The sequence below is a fragment of the Hippocampus guttulatus genome, chromosome 3, assembly GCF_054856545.1.
Source record: "Hippocampus guttulatus isolate MCC_2025c chromosome 3, RoL_Hgut_1.0, whole genome shotgun sequence".
In the NCBI taxonomy this organism is placed as follows: Eukaryota; Metazoa; Chordata; class Actinopteri; order Syngnathiformes; family Syngnathidae; genus Hippocampus; species Hippocampus guttulatus.
In genome coordinates this window covers 5,537,684-5,558,230 of record NC_141263.1, presented here as the reverse complement: position 1 = coordinate 5,558,230, position 20,547 = coordinate 5,537,684, and the positions used below count along the sequence as shown (strand labels likewise).

General features: G+C 40.1%; 2 protein-coding genes across 7 annotated transcripts; both read right to left on the bottom strand.

Annotated features, from left to right (window-relative positions):
- Window positions 1-166: 166 nt before the first annotated feature.
- Window positions 167-5,186, bottom strand: ptpmt1 (protein tyrosine phosphatase mitochondrial 1). Its single transcript, XM_086107754.1, has 4 exons — window positions 4,931-5,186; window positions 4,337-4,417; window positions 2,279-2,470; window positions 167-800 (listed from the first exon to the last, which is right to left on the bottom strand). The coding sequence occupies exons 1-4, from the start codon at window positions 5,075-5,077 to the stop codon at window positions 666-668; spliced, it is 555 nt and encodes a 184-aa protein (XP_085963880.1). The 5' UTR covers window positions 5,078-5,186; the 3' UTR covers window positions 167-665.
- Window positions 5,187-6,936: 1,750 nt separating this feature from the next.
- prc1b (protein regulator of cytokinesis 1b) lies at window positions 6,937-19,127 on the bottom strand. 6 transcript variants are annotated; one of them, XM_086107555.1, is made up of 15 exons: window positions 19,005-19,127; window positions 18,689-18,821; window positions 14,939-15,061; window positions 14,088-14,321; window positions 13,422-13,592; window positions 12,471-12,620; window positions 12,238-12,385; window positions 12,023-12,159; window positions 11,251-11,346; window positions 11,042-11,188; window positions 10,856-10,966; window positions 10,622-10,756; window positions 8,742-8,915; window positions 8,587-8,625; window positions 6,937-8,056 (listed from the first exon to the last, which is right to left on the bottom strand). In XM_086107555.1, the coding sequence occupies exons 1-15, from the start codon at window positions 19,013-19,015 to the stop codon at window positions 7,985-7,987; spliced, it is 1,881 nt and encodes a 626-aa protein (XP_085963681.1). In that variant the 5' UTR covers window positions 19,016-19,127; the 3' UTR covers window positions 6,937-7,984. The 6 variants fall into 6 exon arrangements, with proteins under 6 accessions (XP_085963681.1, XP_085963676.1, XP_085963680.1 ...); XM_086107550.1 differs by having other exon boundaries at window positions 8,591-8,625; XM_086107554.1 differs by having other exon boundaries at window positions 8,591-8,625; window positions 8,819-8,915.
- Window positions 19,128-20,547: the final 1,420 nt, after the last annotated feature.

The window sequence follows — 20,547 nt, the reverse complement described above, 5'->3', positions numbered from 1 at the left end:
AAACAGGTCAAAGGATGAAGTTGCAAAACCAAAGCAATTTACTGTCCAACGCAGCATTTTCAACTACAATGTGGTGTCAATGTGTTACAATGCTCTAAAAATCACATTACTAACCACATTCATGTATCTGATCATAATACTGTTTTTAAAATGAACACAATCAGGCAGCATTTAAATGTTTTATTCAAGAAACAATGGCAGTTCAATTTACAATGGCAAGTAAATTCAACGATAGGAAATGTGAAAAAACTAAAAACTTCTTGCAATTTTGTCTGTAAAACTGTTGCATGTAAAACATCAAACCAAATACAATTAGAATTCACGACATATTTTAAATATTTACGTGTTCACGTCCCATTTGCTACACTACTATTCCATTCAATACAAAATACATTAGTTCAGATTGCAAACAGAAAACCATACAAGGTAAGAAACTTTCAACACAAATTCATTCTTTTGTTGTACAGTCTTGAATTCACAACTAAAACTGTAACAAATCGATAAAACTTTGAAAATGTTGATTAAAAAAAACGAAAGGTCCAACGAGCTCTACTACCTTGCCCCAGAGTGTACATAAACAGTAGCAAGAGGAGACCAAGTCCAAATGACCAATTTCAAGTGTTCCAGAGTCCATCCATCCAGCAGGAGGCACCAAACGATGTGCTTCACTCCCCTTGGGACTGCACACACACTTGCAGATGGTATTTCCTCAACATTTCCACCTGGGCGGTACGCACCAGGATGTGTGGTCTGACCGATGCCAGTTTCTGACATGCTTCCTCAGGGGTCCAACAGTGTAGCTATCGGCAAACAAGTGCAACGTCAAAAATCAACGTGCTACTTACCGCTAAAAAGAACAAACAATTAGGCTTCAAAAAAAGATGACAAATTTCACATTTTACAAGGAAATAAAAGTAGTCATTGGGGCCAAGGGCGCTCAAAGGCAGAGAAAGGTCCTGATAATTCTCAGGGCCCAAAACAGACTTCATTTTTTGTCATAAGGATTTAGGCTTTGGAACTGAAAGGTCACTGTTTGAGTACCATGCTTACAACAACAGTAGTTGTTGAAAGGAGGCTGGTCTGTTTCCTGACAACTTAAGCGCCAACACTTTTCTCATTTTCCATGACTGGAAAATTGGCCAATCATTTTCCAGGTTTTCCAGGACGCGTGGGAACCCTGTCCTTTGTAAAGCTGAACAGAGACATGTATGACCATGATTAGAGGTGTCAAATAATCGCGTTAATTGCGAATAATTAATTACAGTCCTATTTAGCGTGTTGTTTTTTAATCGCGTTAATCTCAATCTTTATTATCTGAAGCAAGTTCAGTGTTCATTACTTGTATTGCTCAGAATAGTGTTCTTACCGTTTTTGATATGTCAACCTAAGAACTTTTTTATGGACCTGATGTTCTATTTTATTTTGAATTATTTGGACATTTACCAAAAAAACAAATAAATATATATATATATGGCCGGCCCGGTAGTCCAGTGGTTAGCACGTCGGCTTCACAGTGCAGAGGTACCGGGTTCGATTCCAGCTCCGGCCTCCCTGTGTGGAGTTTGCATGTTCTCCCCGGGCCTGCGTGGGTTTTCTCCGGGTACTCCGGTTTCCTCCCACATTCCAAAAGACATGCATGGCAGGCTGATTGGACGCTCTAAATTGTCCCTAGGTGTTGAGTGTGGGCGTGGATGGTTGTTCGTCTCTGTGTGCCCTGCGATCGGCTGGCAACTGATTCAGGGTGTCCCCCGCCTACTGCCCGAAGATGGCTGGGATAGGCTCCAGCACCCCCCGCGACCCTAGTGAGGATCAAGCGGTTCGGAAAATGGATGGATGGATGGATATATATATATATATATATACACACACACACAGATTTTCCCCCTGGTGGTCGAAATTAAAGGTTGCAGGTGTGACTTGGGACTAGTCTCAAATACAGCAGAAAGTAAATGGCTAGGACTGCATCTGGTCAGGTCTGTTTAAAAAGAATAAAATACTTTATAATGCCACTTTTTTATGATGTCATTCTTTTGATCTGCCTCAATAATGTAATGAATTTAAAATGAAAATAGTGGTTTTCTCAGCAATTCTTAGATGACATTAAAATATAGATTAATTTGATCAATTTATTACATGTCATAATTAATCACACCTTTTTTTTAATCTCCTGACAGCACCAGATAAAATCTCAATTTGTTGAAAAAAATGCAAACAAAAAGATGAAAGCAAACGTGTTACTTTCATGTTTTCTCAGATTCAAAAGAAATTCGGAACTGACCCGTATGAGGTATGCAGCAGCCAGTGTGGCACTGCGGGAACGTCCAGCCTTGCAGTGGACATAAACACAGTTTCCCTTCTCTCTGTGTCGCAGAGCAAACTCAACACCTCGGTGCAGATTCTCTAAAGTGGGAACACCGGTGAGGTCCACAGTGCTGAGTCTCAGTTGCTCAACCCCAGCAGCCTGCCATTCCTACCAAACAAGTTTACGCACACACACACAAAAAGGGAAAAATTCAATATTTTTTTGTCACTGATATCAGAAAGTGAAACCAATATATTCTACAGATTCTGCCAGCCGCTTAAAATATTTCACTCGACATGTGTAATGAATCTACACTATTAGTTTCCCCTTGTGGTCACCCACCTTGGCCACCATCGTGAAGGTTGGCACATTATTTTGTTCCGGTGCTCATTAAGTGTTTGAATAGACAACCTCACTCCAGCCAGATACCCAGTCCTCCACTTCATGGAAGCTCAGCTTGAATGCTAAGCAATGTTGGAAAATGCATGTTACACTATTCTATGCTAGATGCATACTGTACATCTCAGCATTTCCACTGTTTACACTTAAGCACAAATTTAATAAATGCAAATTTTACATTGGATAATGATCATTTGTTGACGTGCTATCATATTAAATGTACACTCGGGCTATCACTATTGAAACATTTTAGAAACAATTATCCTACGACTCTTCCGTCAAATAATTGAGACATCGGACACACATCCACCCAATGAGAAGGTTACCCCAGAGTCGGTCTGGGTGTCCAAATCTTTGCACAATCTATTCTTTTTCAAAAATATCCTTTGGTCTACATGTCTGGCAGCACATTTATTAACCAACAAACCGTTTTTTGGACAAAACATGCAAACGCAATAATCGGTCATTCTTTGAGCAAGTGGAGATATATGATCGACTTTTTGAAAAAATAATGCAGCAACACCTTTTTAATCTGTTCCAAATTGTCGCGTTCCCATTACATTTCACTCAGCCAGTACAAGGCCATACACTGCAATTGTCTTGTCAAGATGATCACCCTTTTTGCTCAGTCCAAAGTGTTTCCACACAAGTGAGCGCACCGTGTCATCTTAAAAATCTATTCTTACTCGCCGCCATGAACTATGACGGTCCAAATCTCTACTTTTCATACCTTATATTGAATACATGTCTCTACCAAAAGTGTGTATTTAGCCCTTAATCCTGGGGCCATGTCTGACAATGATAGAAGGTGGAGTTAAACACACAGCTGATGGGCAGCCATGAGATGGAGTAATCTTCGGAAGATTACGCTATTTTAACAAGAGAAGTTCCTTACCATTGCATGTGTTGTGGTATCGTCAGAGTGACATGGAGGATGAAGCTATTGTGTAAGGTACAGTATGTGTTCAAAAACAAGGCAATACAGTACCACAAACCTGTTGAATCATTTGAACAAGTAGCACCCAAGTGATGAAGTGGAAAGCATAAAAATGCAAGCAGAGTTTGCAGAGCCTGCCCACATGGACAGTAAAGCCACTGAGAACTAGCTGGCAGCCACCGGACGAAAGCAGCAAACAATCCTGTCATCTTTTGATCATGCACATTTGAAAGTAGTAATGATGATAAGGATTATAATTTAAAAATTATTATGTTTACATTTTAAGGCGCATTCATTATTCTTGAAGTTTCAATTGCTCTTATTTGATTCTGTTATACATTTGTATGTTTGAAATAAATGAAAACAAATGTATGTTAATAAAATGTTGAAATACTCTATAATTATCTTTGTTGTCAGGACCATTATTTTAAAACTGGCAATTTAAAGCAATCTATAGGGGATTTTTATATAAAAGGTTGGGAACCACTGAGCTACGCCACAAATACTGTACTCTTAACTCCTGCCGTGTTGATAATCACCTATCGGTGTACCATATCCAAAACCAACAAAGCAATTGTTAAACTTTGTATTCAGGCAGGCCAGCCCTTGTGTCAACCCCTTAAATGTTGCAAGGTAAACACTGTCCTTTTGATCGTCGGGTTCTTCAATTTACAAAAAAGAGCTTTCCATGAACTCACCTCAGCAGAGTTACAAAAGTATTTGGTCTCATAGTTCTCATTCATTGTGATAACTCCTCGAACGTTTTCAGTTTCTACCAGCTGCAAGACAAAAAAGATCAATCTGTAAAATGCCGTTTTAAAAAATAAATATGTCACATAAAACTACCACAGATGCAAACACCAACCTTTATTAGAAAACGTTTTGTACCTTACTGTAACAACCTTTAAATGTATGTAAATACAATATAAACAGCACAGAACCTTCAAAAAACAATTGCCATTGAAGACAATATTAGAGTTGAATCAAAATACATTTTATTTATTTATATGAAGTCATGAGGCATTTTTTAAGAATCTTATTGCCGGAAGTGGGATCTGTGAGAAACAGATACCTGAACAATTACTAAACAATATAATGCAATACAAAATTATTGTTGTAAATTCAAGCATTTCAAATATTTAATATTGTAGGTGTGTGTGTGTGTGTACATTGAAGAAAAAAAGTAATTCATACATTCAGATAACAGGTGAGCTCCAGAATAATTCCTATTCTATCCATTTCAGAAAACAATATGGAGAATTGATTAATTTAGAGTAAAAGATAAGGCGAACCTGTTTGGTCATGGATCTGAAGGGCAGCGCTCCAAGCAGGACCGTTTCGTCCACACGGTCAAACCACCTTCGCGAAGACACCTTCTCCATGACGACATTGTAGGCGAGTGTAGGGTAGAAGAGCAGCCTTGCTAAAACTCCAGACATAATTAAATTGCTCAGTACGAATGCGATATTCTACAACACAATGTTTCCGCAGGTCACGGGTGTAGGACATCACTTGAGACGCAGTTTGCGAAGCACGTTGTTTGGTGCCCCGCCCCCACCTTCTTTTCCGGTTATCGTAGGACTTCCGGGTAGGCCCTCCAAAACAAACTTAGTTCGCTCTTTTTGTCTATTACTGTACTATTATTATCTAATTTACTTTTTATGGGGCTGCGTGACCAGAACGAGGCAACTTTATTACGTGTTTTTGAAGTGGACTGTGACATTTTAAAATAGGCTATTACGAATGTTGAAGTCGCAAAGGCTTTTTCGAATCCAGTCATCCCCACAAGGGTGGCGGGCATGCTGGAGCCTACTCCAGCTGTCTTTGGGTTGTAGGCAAGGTACACCCTAAAGTGGTTGCTAGCCAATCGCAGGGCACACAGAGACCTCACGCTCACCAAGGGACAATTAGAGTGTTCCATTCACCGGCCATGCATGTTTTTTGGAATATGGGAGGTACCCTGAGAAAACCCATGCAGGCATGGAGAGAACATGCAAACTCCACACACGAAGGCCAGAGCCGGAATCGAACCCTTCACCTCTGCATTGGGAGGTGCACATGCTTAAACCGTTTCCACCGTGCCACCCGACACACATACAAGGCACAGCAAACGGCGCTTTGTTTTTGCAGCTAGCCTTTCAATATGTCTGCCAGGAATACATTGTGGGAGATGCAGGGTTGAACGCCTCTGTTTCGAATCCACCACTGAGGCACATTTTCATTCGGATAAGATGGAACCCAGAGGTGCCAATGGGGCGGTGACCCAAATTGATGAAAAAGGAAGTCATTCAAATCTAGCAGTCAAGCGAATAGGCACCTTTTGCTGACGTCACTTAACCCACAATGCTTAGTGTCCATCGGCCCATTCGAGGGCTTACCTGCCAAAGGAAAACAAAGACAAATTTTATGCACTCTTTGCGTTATCAGTCTACTTATGTCTAGTATGGTGAAAAAGGTCCCAATTAGGACACCCATCCATTGCAGTGACACAGTGAAACCAATTTTTCAAAGTGATTATGTCGAAAAACCAAAGTTGTTTAGATGGAAAGACGGTGGGGAAACACTGACTTCTTCTCGGATAGCCTTTCAAATTCAAACTGGTTAAATGAAGCCATTTTGTTTGCCCAAGTAAGCCATCACAAGGTTGATTATTTGATTGTAAAGAAGAGTGCTGGCACCTGGGAACAACACAAACAAAAACGTGAATCATGTCTGCCTCATATTTACAATGAAAGGTTAATCTTATGACCCTTTCACTGCACATGAAACAGAAAAAAATGAACAGATATAAAGTGATTAGAGCAAGTTCTTGTCTATTTTGATGGTGAAAAGTGGTCATGTCAAAGACTAGATGGCCATCACGCTCGTCTTCTTTCACACAACAGCTTCTGTTTCCCCACGGGTTTGAACCAAAAACCACTGCCGAATTTCTTAACTCCAGTTGAGCGATTAGAGATACGGTAGTTCCAATTTTCGGATCCATTTACATACCCTATTCTGTTCTTTTGGCCACTCAAACAACTGTTTGCCTGAATGTGAACAAGGCATCGGCACACAGCATGGAGGCATTTCGCAGATTAACTTAATAACAATGGCAAAGAGCAGTTAACGGGACTAACAACAATGCAGAACAATGGCTGACTTGCACTCGGCCTTCTGTAAATGACATCGGAGATTGCCAAAAAAAAAAAAAAATTCCGTTGGCAAGCGCCTGGCTATGGGTCTATCTAGATGGGTTATGTTAAAAAAACGTTAGATATGCTTGAAATAGTTTTAACTCAAAGTATTACTCAAAAGATGATTGGCCTACATTTATTTATTCCATTACATTGCTTTAGAAGTGAATAAATGCATAATGGCTTTGGCTGATTCTTTTTGAATCACCCCGTACATCAGAAACTGCAGTTGCTCTAAAGTAATTCAAATGAACAGAGGTTGACCCCTTCACTCAAGTATCACCATGTTCCAGATCACAATAGAGCATCAAAGGGAAAAAGAAAAACAAAACGCCACGGTTTCCCAGTCTTTACAGTAGAAAAAAGTCATACATGAGGACGTTTTTACATTTCCCATAAAAGCAATTGCTTAGTAATGGATTAAATACGAGCCATACATAAAATGCTGTTTGCTCATGTAGTGATTCTAAGTGAGATAGATCTTTTACATTTTGACCAGGACTTTGCAGAGCACTTTAACGATCCTGTCCACTAAATGTAAAAGCACTGGTACAGGACTTATTACCATCTTAATGGCTAGCCCATTCCGCTTGTCAAAAAAAAAAGTATGTAAAGAAATTAAAACTATATGTACAGACAGTCACACGTTACAACCAGGGGGGAAAACTTCAAATGGAACAGTGTGTAAAACTACACAATGAACTGGAAGATATTTTACAAAAAGTGCAAATATTTATATTACATTTGGTGTGTCACCTTTAGATTGCATAACTTCTGAATGTTGACTACTTAAATGTTGCTTACAAACAAATACCATGAGGCCGGATTTTCTTTTCATCTTCGTCAACACTTAAAAGGCAAGGCAGCGTGACTATAACATGTTTCCCCGTGGACAGTGACAGACTAAACATCGGTGTGATAGCACTGCTAAAGCAGTAAAGCCCCTCATTAACCACTAATACTGCATTATTAACTTCACTTACATTTAAATGCATAGAGCGCCATATTGTGCTATCTATTCAGAAATTCTTATGCAGTAGAAAAAAAAAAAACAGTTTTGCAATTGTAAACTTGAGCTCATGACTAAACAACCTAAACAACTGTGGATTTCCATCATGTGAATGTATATAAATATATATAGTGGAGGGAGTCATGTCCAGAGGTGAGAGGTTAAAGTTTGGTGATGGTAGAGTTCAGGATGTGCTGCTGGATCTTGGGGTTAGAGGCCTTCGACAAGTCTCGCTGTCAAAAAGGAAAAGTAAAACAATATTTAGGACCAAGAATGAACATTGCAGCCTTTGGCTCAAGTCTTCCGAGTTAACATTCACAAATCCTTGGTATGTTGACCGAAAAATACAAATAAAGAAATTTCACCGTAAAACTCCGCCAAAAAGTCTTGGTTTTTTTCCCTCTGAAATCATTCCGCCATCATTTCCCCTATTGGATGCTCTGAGATGTCATTACAATGCACTGAGCACATTACAGTTAAGACTGTTTTGTTTTGGATGTGCGATTGTTATCGGTGTCAGTAGTATTACCACGACTTTCTATGGGAGAAATCGTTTCTAAATTGGAGGGACAGGATCAACTGAGATTTTACTCAATTGGCAAGCTACACACTTGAACCTTAGCACTGTATACTGAAGAATAGTGTAAGAATTGTATGTGACTTTTAAAGGCGTGGTGTCACTCGAGCGCGAAACAGCATGCTTTAATTGACAGACATGCAATTAATGCAAAGTGTTAAATCACTCAAGGATTAAGAAATTAACACACCTGGACTGAATACTTTCAGTATTCACGAAGTCCCTCTAAAAGGCAAATTTACAGAAATGTATCAAATTTCGTAACACGCCACGTATTCAACGCAAGAGGTAAAGCAAGGGGAAAAGGGGAGACAAAACATGAAGACAAAATGGTCAATTACCACAAACTCGGAATATGTGCTGGCAACTGAGTTAAGGCTGACGTTACACTGCGGATTAGCGGGGGTCAGCAACGCACCACTCAGAGGGGTTCCCTTCAACTGGGTCTCATTCTCTTTGTCACAGTTCACTTTTGGATGGGGAGGTTTACCACCTCCAATTCTTTGTGCGGGACCCTGAAACAGATTCAGTGGGAGAAACAGAGACAGAGACTCACTGGAAACACTGAACATAATATTCAGGATAGCACTGAATCGCTTCAACCTTTTTACTTCATGTAAAAAAAACAAAAAAAAACCAAATAAAAAAAAAACTAACAGATCTCAGGGCCCTTGTCAGACTCAAAAGTAAATTGTCATCCATCTTCAACTGCTCATCTAGCTTTTTGAAGTCTTTTGGCTGATCTCATTTTGTCACACAACTAAAGCCCGGCGCACACGAAGCACCAACTGCGCACACTGGGCGCCATTGGCACAGCTGCTTCCAGTTGCGTTAATCACGTGTTTGGGATTGGACAGTCCCTCCCACGCCCTCCAGCCCTGGGTAGCTCCTTCAGCCAGAGACTGTTGCAAAAATAAAATAGGTGAAAAAACAGTAACAATTGTAAATAGCACAGCCACCTTATACCAGTTGCATATATGCTTATATATACTGTGTGTGTGTGTGTGTGTGTGTGTGTATATATATTGCACTTATATTGAACTGTGTACAGCTCTCTTATTTTGTGCATGCAAACACTGTTTTTTTCTTCTTGCTACAGCCCAATTTTGCTGCTGTATACTGTAAATTTACCCAGTGTGGGACAATAAAGGATATCTTATCTTAAAACTTAAATGTGACCATTCGACGAGCACCGATGGCGCCTTGTGTGTGCCGGGCTTTAGCAACATTTTTTGCTATATCTATTCAAATCTCTCCGGGAGCTATTTATCTCACCCCCGCCACTCCAAAAAGTAAAGACTGACAGGAATAGTCCGAATGTTAGCAACGTTTGTATTTTCTGCACATTAAGGAAAGCGGGCCAAGGAGATTTTGCCTGATAATACTGCATGCAGATGTACAGTTGTATCATTATAAATTACTGTCAATAATATTATCTGCCTTATCGATATATTTGAGGGTCTTGACTAGGAATGGCTAATGTGAGTAGGTAGCTGCTGCACAAAATTAATGTTCTAATTTTTAAGCGTCAAGATAATTTTAATGACGGCTTACTCTGTAATTTTGTTCAAATTTTATAGTTCATAATTATAACAGGACATACCATGTCTACACACATAACAGTTTATTGAAAAATGTCGTTTTTTCTAAATACATTAAAAATAATACAAATTTGAGATGAGCGCGTAGATTTACATTTGGCAAGGGATGCGGTTTATCATTTGGCTACTTAGCAAAATTATTTCCTCACCCCTGATTTGGATGAATTGATTTAACAGGTCTGGAGGTAAGCAGGCTTGGGTGCGGTCATTGAAAATGAAGTGAAAACTGCCATTAGCCTCAGTCAATTCATAATTGAACAACGGAGACATGGCACGGGGGACTAGCTTTGCTAAGATTGTCTCCTTTGGGAGTCTGTGAGCAGAAAGATGACAACAAAACATCGCAGCCTCCTACAGAGGAGGCACAACCTATGCCTAATTTTATATATACATATATTTTTGTTCATTCAGGTACAACACTGCCCACTCTGCCTTGGACCCTCTTTTTGCATTGTAAACCAATAATTTGAATAATCACGACCAAATCAAAGCAGTGAAAATAAGGGTATTCCAAACGTGATTTCTGAAAAAAAGCCACATTGTCCAAACATTACTCAGAGTGTCTCAGTGTGTTTTTCCACTATCTGCAGTTGCATTTTATCCACATTCTTTCGACCAACCTTATTGGCAGATAAAGGGGGCCGTGTCATTGGTGAGCGCGGCACAGGTGAGCGACAGACAATTCCGCTGTAGGCAGAGGCTGCAGAGCGCATGGTGCTGTTGGACGTGGCCATAGAAATACTGGAGGTAGCATTCTGAGAGGCAAAAGTATCATATACTGCATTAAAGACCCAAATTACGGTAATACCACAATGGCAGCATACTGTATAAGGAAAAACACGTGGCAGGTTTACCATCCTTCGTGATTTATTTGGTGTATGGTTGCCCAGCAACCTCCGCTTGGGGGTTTGCACTGCTGTCCCATACAGCATATCCTCCTCAGTCTGCTTGCTCTTCTTTAGTTGCTAGTCAGCATTTAAAAAGAGGAATGTCAACTCACATATAGGCAAATCGGTTTGGCATAAAGGTAACATCCTTACCCTTTCTAGTTTTTCTTTTTCTTTTTCGGCTTGGTGCAACTTCCACTGTTCGTTCACGTATTGAAGAAATTTCTGGCCATTGACCAAAAACTCGCTGCCCTGCTCACTTTCCCATGCATCAATCTGGCCTTTTAGTTTCTTTTCCAGCTTAATAAAATAAATTGTGTTTATTATCACATGTTCAAAATTGTATCGCAGGTATTTCTTACCTTTGGCAGGTTTTTATGCAAATCAGCCCTCAGTTTCTCCTCTCTGAGCAGATTCCCTCCTCTATTTGTAAATCTCGATGGATCTGATGCTTTTTTCTGAAATGAAAATCCAACTTTTTAGCGAAATACCAAGCAACCAATCAACTACGGTATTTCTACAAATTTTGAGTGAAATAAAAACATTTTAAAACTGAAATGAACTACTGTATATGGTTTCAAGTATGATGACTGACAACAGTTTAAGCTTGTTTGTTGGACAATTTTTTTTAAATGTTTAGTGGCTGTTTGGTAATGAGTGCTGCTGAGCCTTTGCGGTTATTATGGATGCAGTGAAAACTAAACATTTAAAAAAAGAAACTGAAAAATATATACAGCACATCAATCCAATCCAACAAGCATGTGCAATAATATTTATATATTAATATTTTTTTTTTTGGTGTAGAACTTACTATAATAGCCATCAACATTAACGGAGTCATCAATAAATTAAACTGGGTGTGTCCCTCCTCACTCTCGCCCTTTTCAAGATGATTGTCATCTTGCTGGCTTTAACTGTCAACCAATGCCAAATTTGGAAGGAGGAATGTAATTGCTTGAACGGAGATTTACATACAGCACGAGCATGGCAAGGAACATGACTGATATTGTCCTTGTTTCGATAATATCTTGAATGTTCTCGTCTTGATTTCGGTACGATAAAGATATACGGCCCAGCCTTAGTTGTTGCATTGTTATACCCCCCATGTGTTTTTCACCATTCAGGTGTACTCACATCTAACTCCAGGAAGTGTCTCCAACTTTCTTCCCACTGGTGAACGCCATCAAAAAGCTCTTTGTGAGCCTCATAATGCTGCTTCAGACGCTGAATCTCAGCATCATGCATACTCAGTAGGTCCTCAGTGAAATCCTCTATAGGATCAAGTTTTACACTTAGCAAAACCCAACTCATTTGTCCCCCCCAAAAATGACCTGGGAAAATAAACTCACCACTAAAATATGGGGGAAATGCCTGCCGTTGCTCAGTGCTTAAGAAGCATTTCTCCCAAAACACAGCGATCTCAGAGCGAATGGCATCTGTAACATTGCGAAGGTTCTGCAGTTTTAGTTCCTCCAGATGTTTTAGCCCTGCTTGCAACTGATAATGGAAAAAACATGCATCAAAAAAAAAAAAAAACTTATGGAGGACTTATACGAAAGTGAGGCTTGTCAAGTCATCTCACCGCCTCCAGGTTGCGCTTCTTGGACATGACCATGTGTTCAGTGAAAGCCTCTCTCTCCTCCTGGGATACCTGCAGTCGTTCCCACAGCTGCCTGATCTTCTCTCGAAGAGCCTCACAGGCTAACTCGTTGTCTTTCTTGTGTTGCTCCAGCTGCAACCCGGCAGTGACATCAGCTATCACAGGGATTGTTTTGGGTGGCGCCTGAAATCTAATCTGCTTTCAAATGATGGCCATCTACAAGTAAAGGCAGGCAGCTCCTCTGACCCCCCCCCCCCCAACTCGCTACTCTTGTGCGTATGGATAGGAGGTTGCAGTCAACCTGCCAGCTTTGCGCTGTCTGTGGATAACACTTCCAGTGTGTCAGCAATCACCTGAATATCTGACTGCATGAAGTTGCAACTTGCAACGGCGGTGCGAACACGCAACGTCTTCTATCTGAAAGGGCCGAGTGAATTCTCTGCACCAATTTGTGATGAAGACTGGGTGAAAAAGCGGCTTACAATTAAACAGGTTGGACTGCATTCAGGGAGCTCATTTGGAAAACGTTGCGCAAGGCGCAAACTACCGGTAAATGCAATGGTGCGTTGCCTGTATGGCATCAATTAAAAGTCCCATGGTTGAGATGTTGAATGAGAAGTGATGCAGAAGGTCCTCGAACATAGAGACAAACCCGGTGGTCAGCTCAGACAGGTTTAAATGCTTTCATGGGGGCTCTGAGTAGCCAAGTACTCAATGTAACACAGCAATGCAGTCAAACAGTAATCGTGTGGTGTTTGACATTATTGACCTAATATGACTGACAACGACTAAACAGGTCAGGGGTTTTCAATGTGATGAATGAATCGGATTTGTGATGGGTTTTTTTTTTAATTCGGTGTGCATATCGATTTTGAGCTCAGTTTTCAACATGCATATTGACATTATAAATGAGACCAGGAAAAGTAATCTCACCTGGCAAAGAAGCAGTTTGAGTGAGGTAATGTTATCACGAGAGAGGCAAAAAGAGTCCTCGTCCTCGCAGACAACATCCTTCTCAAAGCTGGTCTCCGGCATGTGATCCAGATCATTCATGCACAAGATGATCTGCTTCTTGAGGCCTGTGAATTCGGCATACCGATTTGTCTGTCCATAGAGAAAAGGGTTGCAAAGCACAGCAGAAATGCCATTTGATTGTGTGTTTTCATTTCATTTGCATTCTGGTAGATGTGGGCACTTGTTCCATCCCAGTTTCACATGCCAATCAAACCTGCCCCATTACATGACTTTTTATCCTTCTCATAACAGTACATCCACAGTCCTTTTTAGCATCACTTTGATGAAGCTCTAGGCGCCAGTTGATTTAGACCCCAAATCACAACATTCCTCCCATAGTCATCCAAATATAACCACAACATCATGCATGACACTGCCAATCAACAGCATTTTTTAAACAATTCACAGTACTGCTTTGGTTAAGCAAAAAGGTCCCTTCAGGTCTTAATGTCTGTGTTGAATTTAAGATGATTTCATAGAATGATGGTCTAAGAACAACACTTTTGGTAATAGGAAAGGTAACACTAAAAACTGGTCTTAAAGGAGTCGAAATGGTGAGTGCAACCAAGTGGAAAAATCTCCTACCTTCTCTGCGTTTTGGTTAGCAATATGTTGGTGAAAGCTCTCCAGTTGGTCCTTCGAGGGAACGGAATCTGGGGAGATACCAAATGGAATGGAGCACAGGATGTCACACAGATCGTGGTCCTGCTCCAGCAGAGCCTTCAGCTCTTGCATACGGCGAGTCTTCTCCTTTCTCAGGCCATCGACCAGCGTACGGAGGTTCTTCTCCTGCTGGAGCATGCTCAGACCAACCTCATCCTGAATCGAGACAGAGTAATTAAAACCACATATTCGTTGTATAAAATGGGGTGTTTTGATTTTTTTAGGTGATGCCATAACAGAAGGATTGAAAAGGTACAATGTGATGCCAACCACAGAACCCGAAATGTAACTCACGGTATCTTAACACAGTGAGTATGCAATAAAGTGTTTGCAACCTTGTTAAGAGTGGTTAAATACTTGTTTCCACAAACCTTTCACGAATACAATGCCGATGGAGTCTTTACAATGTTGGCCCTCTGACACTGTTCAGGGTCACAGACTAGGAGGAGACTAATGTATGCACTGTCCCTGTCACTCAGCTGTACCCACCCTGCCTGCGCCGAAGTCAGGCAGGTGAACCGTGACACCAGCGATGAAGTCTGACTATTTCCTGTAACATTCTAAATCAGAGCTCCAGCTTCTTGGAATGGATTTTGTTCAAACTTGAGCTTTGTATTTACAACAAACTGCCTGAATTCAAATATGACAGCAATTTAAAATGGGTTTGGTATGCACAGTTGACCATCTGTAATCCAGAATCTAATCTGATATATTTGTAAGAAATTGTTGCCATGTTCACTCTTCATATAAAACGCATCATCACTGACAATTACCTGAAACATAGGAATCTGAAGTTCGAGACAGAGCTTCTCCAGTTCAGTTTTGCAGTTCTGAATGCTGCTTATAACTCTGCTCCTCAGGGATTCCTCTTCTTTGATCATCATATCAAGTAAGCTCTGGTGGACAGAATTATCGCAGAGTTAATCGACTTCAAGTCAATGCACCAGAACCAAACTGCTAATTACAATTCATTTTTGCAATAGGTAGTCTTTGCTAAAGATTAGGTGTCAAGATAATTAAAAAATGGATACTGCATTGCAAACATAACAGACGAGGGATTCAAGGACATCTTGTGTGGTAAAACACTTAAGTGCACCCTATTTTTGACAAGCTCCCTTCCTATCGGTATTTTAAACTTGCCTGAACACCCATGTCAATTTCTTGGCAACTTAAAATGATGTCCTTGTGTTGACATTTATTCCATTGTTGTTGATACCAGGGGTGTCAAACTCATTTTTGTCTGTGCCACATTGTCGTTACGGTTTCCCCTCGCAGGGCCGTCATGACTGTGAATTTTTAAAAACCATATAAATGTTTAACCACGTCCACATACTATATACACAACAAGCAACATATTGATGGAGAACCTCTTTTGAAATCGGAAGTCAAGAATAATGGTTTGTTCAAATATTGTTGTTATGGATTAGATATGACAATATGACATTTTGGTTTAGACTTTAGCAAGCATCATGGAAGTTGGCATGCATGATTTGCTTTCGTGGGCCACATAAAATGGTGTGGCGGGCCAGATCTGGCCCCCGGGCCTTGACTTTGACACATGTGGTTTATACTTTAGCGTTTTATTGTTTCTAAGTTTTGTCTTTTGTTTTGTCACCTGGTGTTTGGTGTTACGTCATGTGGACCTGATGTGGATTGCTTTCAGCATTTTTTGGCCACGACATTCGTCAAAGGAGAGGAATCTGTGCTTGCTGGTTGCACCAACGCATGTACCAGCACTGATTTTGATTGGGAGGAATGTCGGTGTTGGACAGCCGCGGGACGCTTGTGTTTTTTGCGCCTGTCATGGGAGCATTTTTCACAGCCCTGTTTTGTTCAGTGGAGATGTCGGCGCTGTTGGACAGTCTGCGTTGGTGCGCCTGGATGGAGGGCTGCTGAAGTTGAGGATGAGGAGAGAAGAGTGTCGGCACGAAGCGCTGATGCGTATTTGGAGCTGAGAGTCGCCACTTGGAATTGAAATGGATTTACAGGAGAAGTGAACCAATCTCTTTTTTCGTCAGTGGATGTTACAGCTTCTTGTTTACTTTGAAACTTAGCTTGTAGCCGACGTGTGCACATTTTGAGCATGATGTCTCTGAACCACTGGAGAAAGGAGACTTTGATTCTCTCCTCTTTCATCTAGAACTGCTTCAAAAAACACAGCGTACGTAGGAAAAGTGGTTAAGATTGCATGACTGTCCGTGTTTTATGTTATGTGTTGTGTTTATTTACTCAGTTAATTGTTTTGTAAAGCGCTTTCAGCTGCAGCTGTTGTGAAAGCGCTAAGGTTTTAAGAAACCAGACTCAGTGGAAATGCGAAATAAACGTTTCAGTGTGATGGAGATTTTCTTCCTTAGCTTATGTGTGTTTTTTATCTTGACTAAGTGCATATTATCATCTCCAGACTTAAATCAGTAGAGAGCTGATTAATTTTTAATGGTGACTGACCATGTCCTTAAAAGTGCAACAGAAGCACACCAAGGATTCGATTTCGACTTTCAAGCGCTGGTATTTTGTCAATATGTCGTCATATGACACAAAACGAAAGCAAGAGCTTTCTTGGAAGGAAAGCACCATTCTTTACATAAGTGCGTGGGTGTTTGAAATTGCCCGACTGAAAAAGTTTCTGGTCAAGAAAATAATAGTTTACTGCGATGCACACAGTGATTTCAAAAAAATTTAAATGTGATTATATAAAGAAAGGAAACCAATTTTTCACTTGTTATATTGTCGCGTTTTTAATGTTTAATAAAAGCCTTGCTTCAGGTTTCAGGGATTAAGCTGTAAAATAAAAACACTCTTCAAAATTGATTGCTCCTCAAATGAAGTCATTCATCATCAAAACTGCTCCCAAAAGAAAATTTTATTTCAGCCTTGTTTTGAGCCATATGCCTCCCTTGTTTCTTTCTGACTTTCGGGTTGAGTGAACGCTGGCGCGTTTTGGCTGCCACTGCTCAACCCGTATTGTTTTGTGTTTTTTGTTATTGTAAAGTGTCCTTGGGTGTCTTGAAAGGCGCTTATAAATAAAATCTATTATTATTATTATTATTATTATACAGTATAAATCAGGATGTACACTGATTGACTGATTGCATGTTTTGTTCAGTTGCCTTGTTTACACTGCAATTGGCTGGCAACTAGTTCAGGGTTCTGCCCCATGTGGTCGATAGGGCAATGTCAGTAACTTTGTGTTTCCAAATCGTAGCCTTACCCTAACTTTTTTGTATGTTTTTTTTTAAGCTGAACACTTGATCTTTTGATTCGAACCACAACCTCATTTTCTTAAGACTAATTTTGACTCTTTTTATTATCAACCAGCATTCAGAGCCGAACCCGTGACACGGCAAAATAATACAAGATGCCTAATAGCCAACCACAATAAAATGCGTAACCACTGCCTATCTTTTAAAGGTACGACGTGTACAATTTACTGCCATCTATAAATTGAATGCAACGACCTAAGCGGGAACCCCGTGAATTTTAATGCTCGCGCACTACAGTGCCTCAGAGAGGCCAAACTTTGCACCACCATATTCAAAGAGATGCAAGCAAAATGTCATCACAAACAGTTTCTTGAACACAGACAAGTGACAAAGTAAGTGTATCGGGTATGTCACACGTGCTATAGTCTTGATGTTAAGAACTACGGCCCTAAGTTTGTTACCTTTGGGTGTCTATCGCAGAAAGATGGTGGCGAAACATGGCAGCTTTCTGTAGGGAGGTGCGCCCTATGTAATGTAATTAGCCATTACTTCACTTCCAGTGATATTAAAAAAAACAACAACGATGTAGTATAACATATATTACATTTAAATCCAAAATGGTCTTTTGCATATTAAATTGATAGTTTTCTCTCCCCCCCCCCCCCCCCCCTTTAATAAAATTGAGTCAAAATTTGACTTGAATAAACTCCCCATCAATTGTCATTCATTCATCTTGTGTCAGACAACATATGATTTAATCATTCATGATGTATGGCAAAACATTTACGGACGCAGAAATATCCCACTGCCAACTATTTAAATGTGAAGAATGCATTTTTAAAAGAAGAACCATTCACTAATGCAGTTCGAACTTTTAAACTCCAGATAAAATAGTACATGCAGTACATTAAACATCTCTGACAGTATTATTCAAAAAGAACATTATTTAAGGCAATGATGCTAATTTATTCATCTTATTAGATCGGGTAAGGGACTCCAGGTCCTCGAGAGCCATATCCTGCCTGTTTTAGATCTCTCCCAACTCCAGCACACCTGGTTCAATTGATCATGATCGTTTAATGCTTATAAGGCTTGCTGATTAGTTGATCGTTGGAATCAAGTGTATTGAAGTCGGGACAGATCTAAAACAGACAGGATCTGGCTCTCGAAGAACCGGAGTTCCCGACTGCTGCTTTAGGTTGTTGCAGGTGCAACTCATGTTCACGACACAGTATAAAGTACTGTATACTGTACCTTGAATAAAAACCAAGCTGTACCAACATATAGTTTTTATCGGTTGTAATAACGTAAGACTTGACTCACCTTGACGTGGTTCTTAACAGCATTAGTTCGCTGTAGCCTTTGGTCTTCTGGAATGCCAATCTCTTCCCAAATGTCCTTCAAGTGGCACAAGGCTTTGTTGAGGCATGAAACAGACTCTGCTGCTAGTACCTCACTGCAAAAATTACAGCATTTAAGACGCTAATCGTTATATCGCAATGAGTACAACTGTTGTAAACCAGTGAAGGAGGATTCAAACAAATGCTCAGTGTTCGGTGCATTGGACCGAAACCAGTTAACGTGTTTTATCAACGTGTCACCGCTTGTTCAATGCAATAGAAAAATATTTATATCATACCTTCTCCTCATCGTTAACAGCGGTGATCTGCCACCGATCGAAGAAAACAAATTAAAACGTATGAAAGAGAGAAACTACTGATCGTCAACTCTAGCGCTCGCTCTCACTTGTCCGTTTGTATCGTTGTTCAAAACACGCAGCGTGCAGTTCTGCTCTCCGATTGGCTCATTCTGTGAGGTGGCGCGTGTTGAGCTTCACTTAGTCGGCCGTCGGAATGATGACATTCGCAGGCACTTTATCCATTAGCGCCGCCCACCAAATGCTTTCCCACTTCATCTTTCTGGTAAAACAAGCACACACTTTTTTTTAGGATGACGTCATTATTGCGAAAGAATTAAATTGGAGTACGGTACAGAAGTTAAGTGTTTAAACCAGTTTGTGTTCCATACCTGTCAACTCATACGGTTTAGCCATAGTTCATACGGATTTTGTGGTGAATCTTACGTATATGGCCGTATCGCACAAATCATACGGATTCTGAAAATGTCCTTCGTTTTTCTTTCCCTCTAACAGGTAGTTCCGTTTGCTTTTGCCCAGAATGGTGCTAGTCTACTCGAATGCTTTCATTTCCAAAGTAATATGAATTGATGCTGTAACTTCGAGCCGATGGGCAGCATTTGGAGTTGGTGAAAAAAAGTAACGCAGGAATAAAACTCTGAACACAGTAATGCCACTAAGTAGAATGATGATTAGACATTAACCAGACATTGTATTATGGATATCTACAATAAATATCATTGAAAATTTCGTGGGGTTTTTTTCTGCCGTTATTTTGACATATAAAATGCTTTGGTATGTTATAAGGATTTTATGCTCTTGATAAGGATTTTTTTGGTAGTTTATACAGGTTGGCGCTCCGAAAGGTTGACAGAACACTGTTCCCGGTCACAAATGACCATTCCACTAAACATCACCATAAAAATCCGAATTCATAGATATACTTTAATAACTGTGTTTGATTTCCAATTAAGTTCTAGTTAATATTGCTACTTACGAACTTCGAAATGTTTTTACTGGTCTGCGTCCATCTTTGATCGGATTGTATGTACTTGATATCAAGTTCTTCAAAAAAGTTCTTATTTTCAGTCAAAGCCAAACACATGACACTTTCTTTACTGCTTATTACAGTACAGTGTACATTGGGCCATAATTATCAATAACATTTGCTTTGAACCCCTTTTACCTTTGTAAGTGACAAAAAGTAGCACCTGTTATGCTCCCAGTTTAAACATGCGCATTTTAATTGCATAAAAAGAAAATTATCCCCAAACTGCTCTTGACATGTTCACAATATTCTAAGATAGATGTCTTTGTACATGTTAACCAGTCTATCAGATGTGTTTTTCTCAGCCTTGTGTCTTGTGATTGTCCCCACCATGGTCAATTTTGGGGGGAGCAGATCCTCAATATGTGCGTCTGAAGTGAAGCATTTCTAACATTACTTTCTGCCCCTTTAAAAAAAACTTTTAAAATGGTCAAATTTTGACCGGACCACAAAACAACTGTTACTATACTGACACATGTTCAAAAATGACAAAACAAC

What these genes read in the sequence shown, in the direction of transcription:
- ptpmt1 (XM_086107754.1), bottom strand. Translation starts at nt 5,077, where the DNA reads ATGTCTGGAGTTTTAGCAAGGCTGCTCTTCTACCCTACACTCGCCTAC. An exon ending in TCAGATCCATGACCAAACAG is followed by an intron (nt 4,418 to 4,930) that starts GTTCGCCTTATC and finishes TTTGTCTTGCAG; the next exon opens with CTGGTAGAAACTGAAAACGT. An exon ending in CTGCTGCATACCTCATACGG is followed by an intron (nt 801 to 2,278) that starts GTCAGTTCCGAA and finishes GTTTGCCGATAG; the next exon opens with CTACACTGTTGGACCCCTGA.
- prc1b (XM_086107555.1), bottom strand. An exon ending in GACACTTCCTGGAGTTAGAT is followed by an intron (nt 11,347 to 12,022) that starts GTGAGTACACCT and finishes TTTTCATTTCAG; the next exon opens with AAAAAAGCATCAGATCCATC. An exon ending in CCCCTTTATCTGCCAATAAG is followed by an intron (nt 8,916 to 10,621) that starts GTTGGTCGAAAG and finishes AATCTGTTTCAG; the next exon opens with GGTCCCGCACAAAGAATTGG.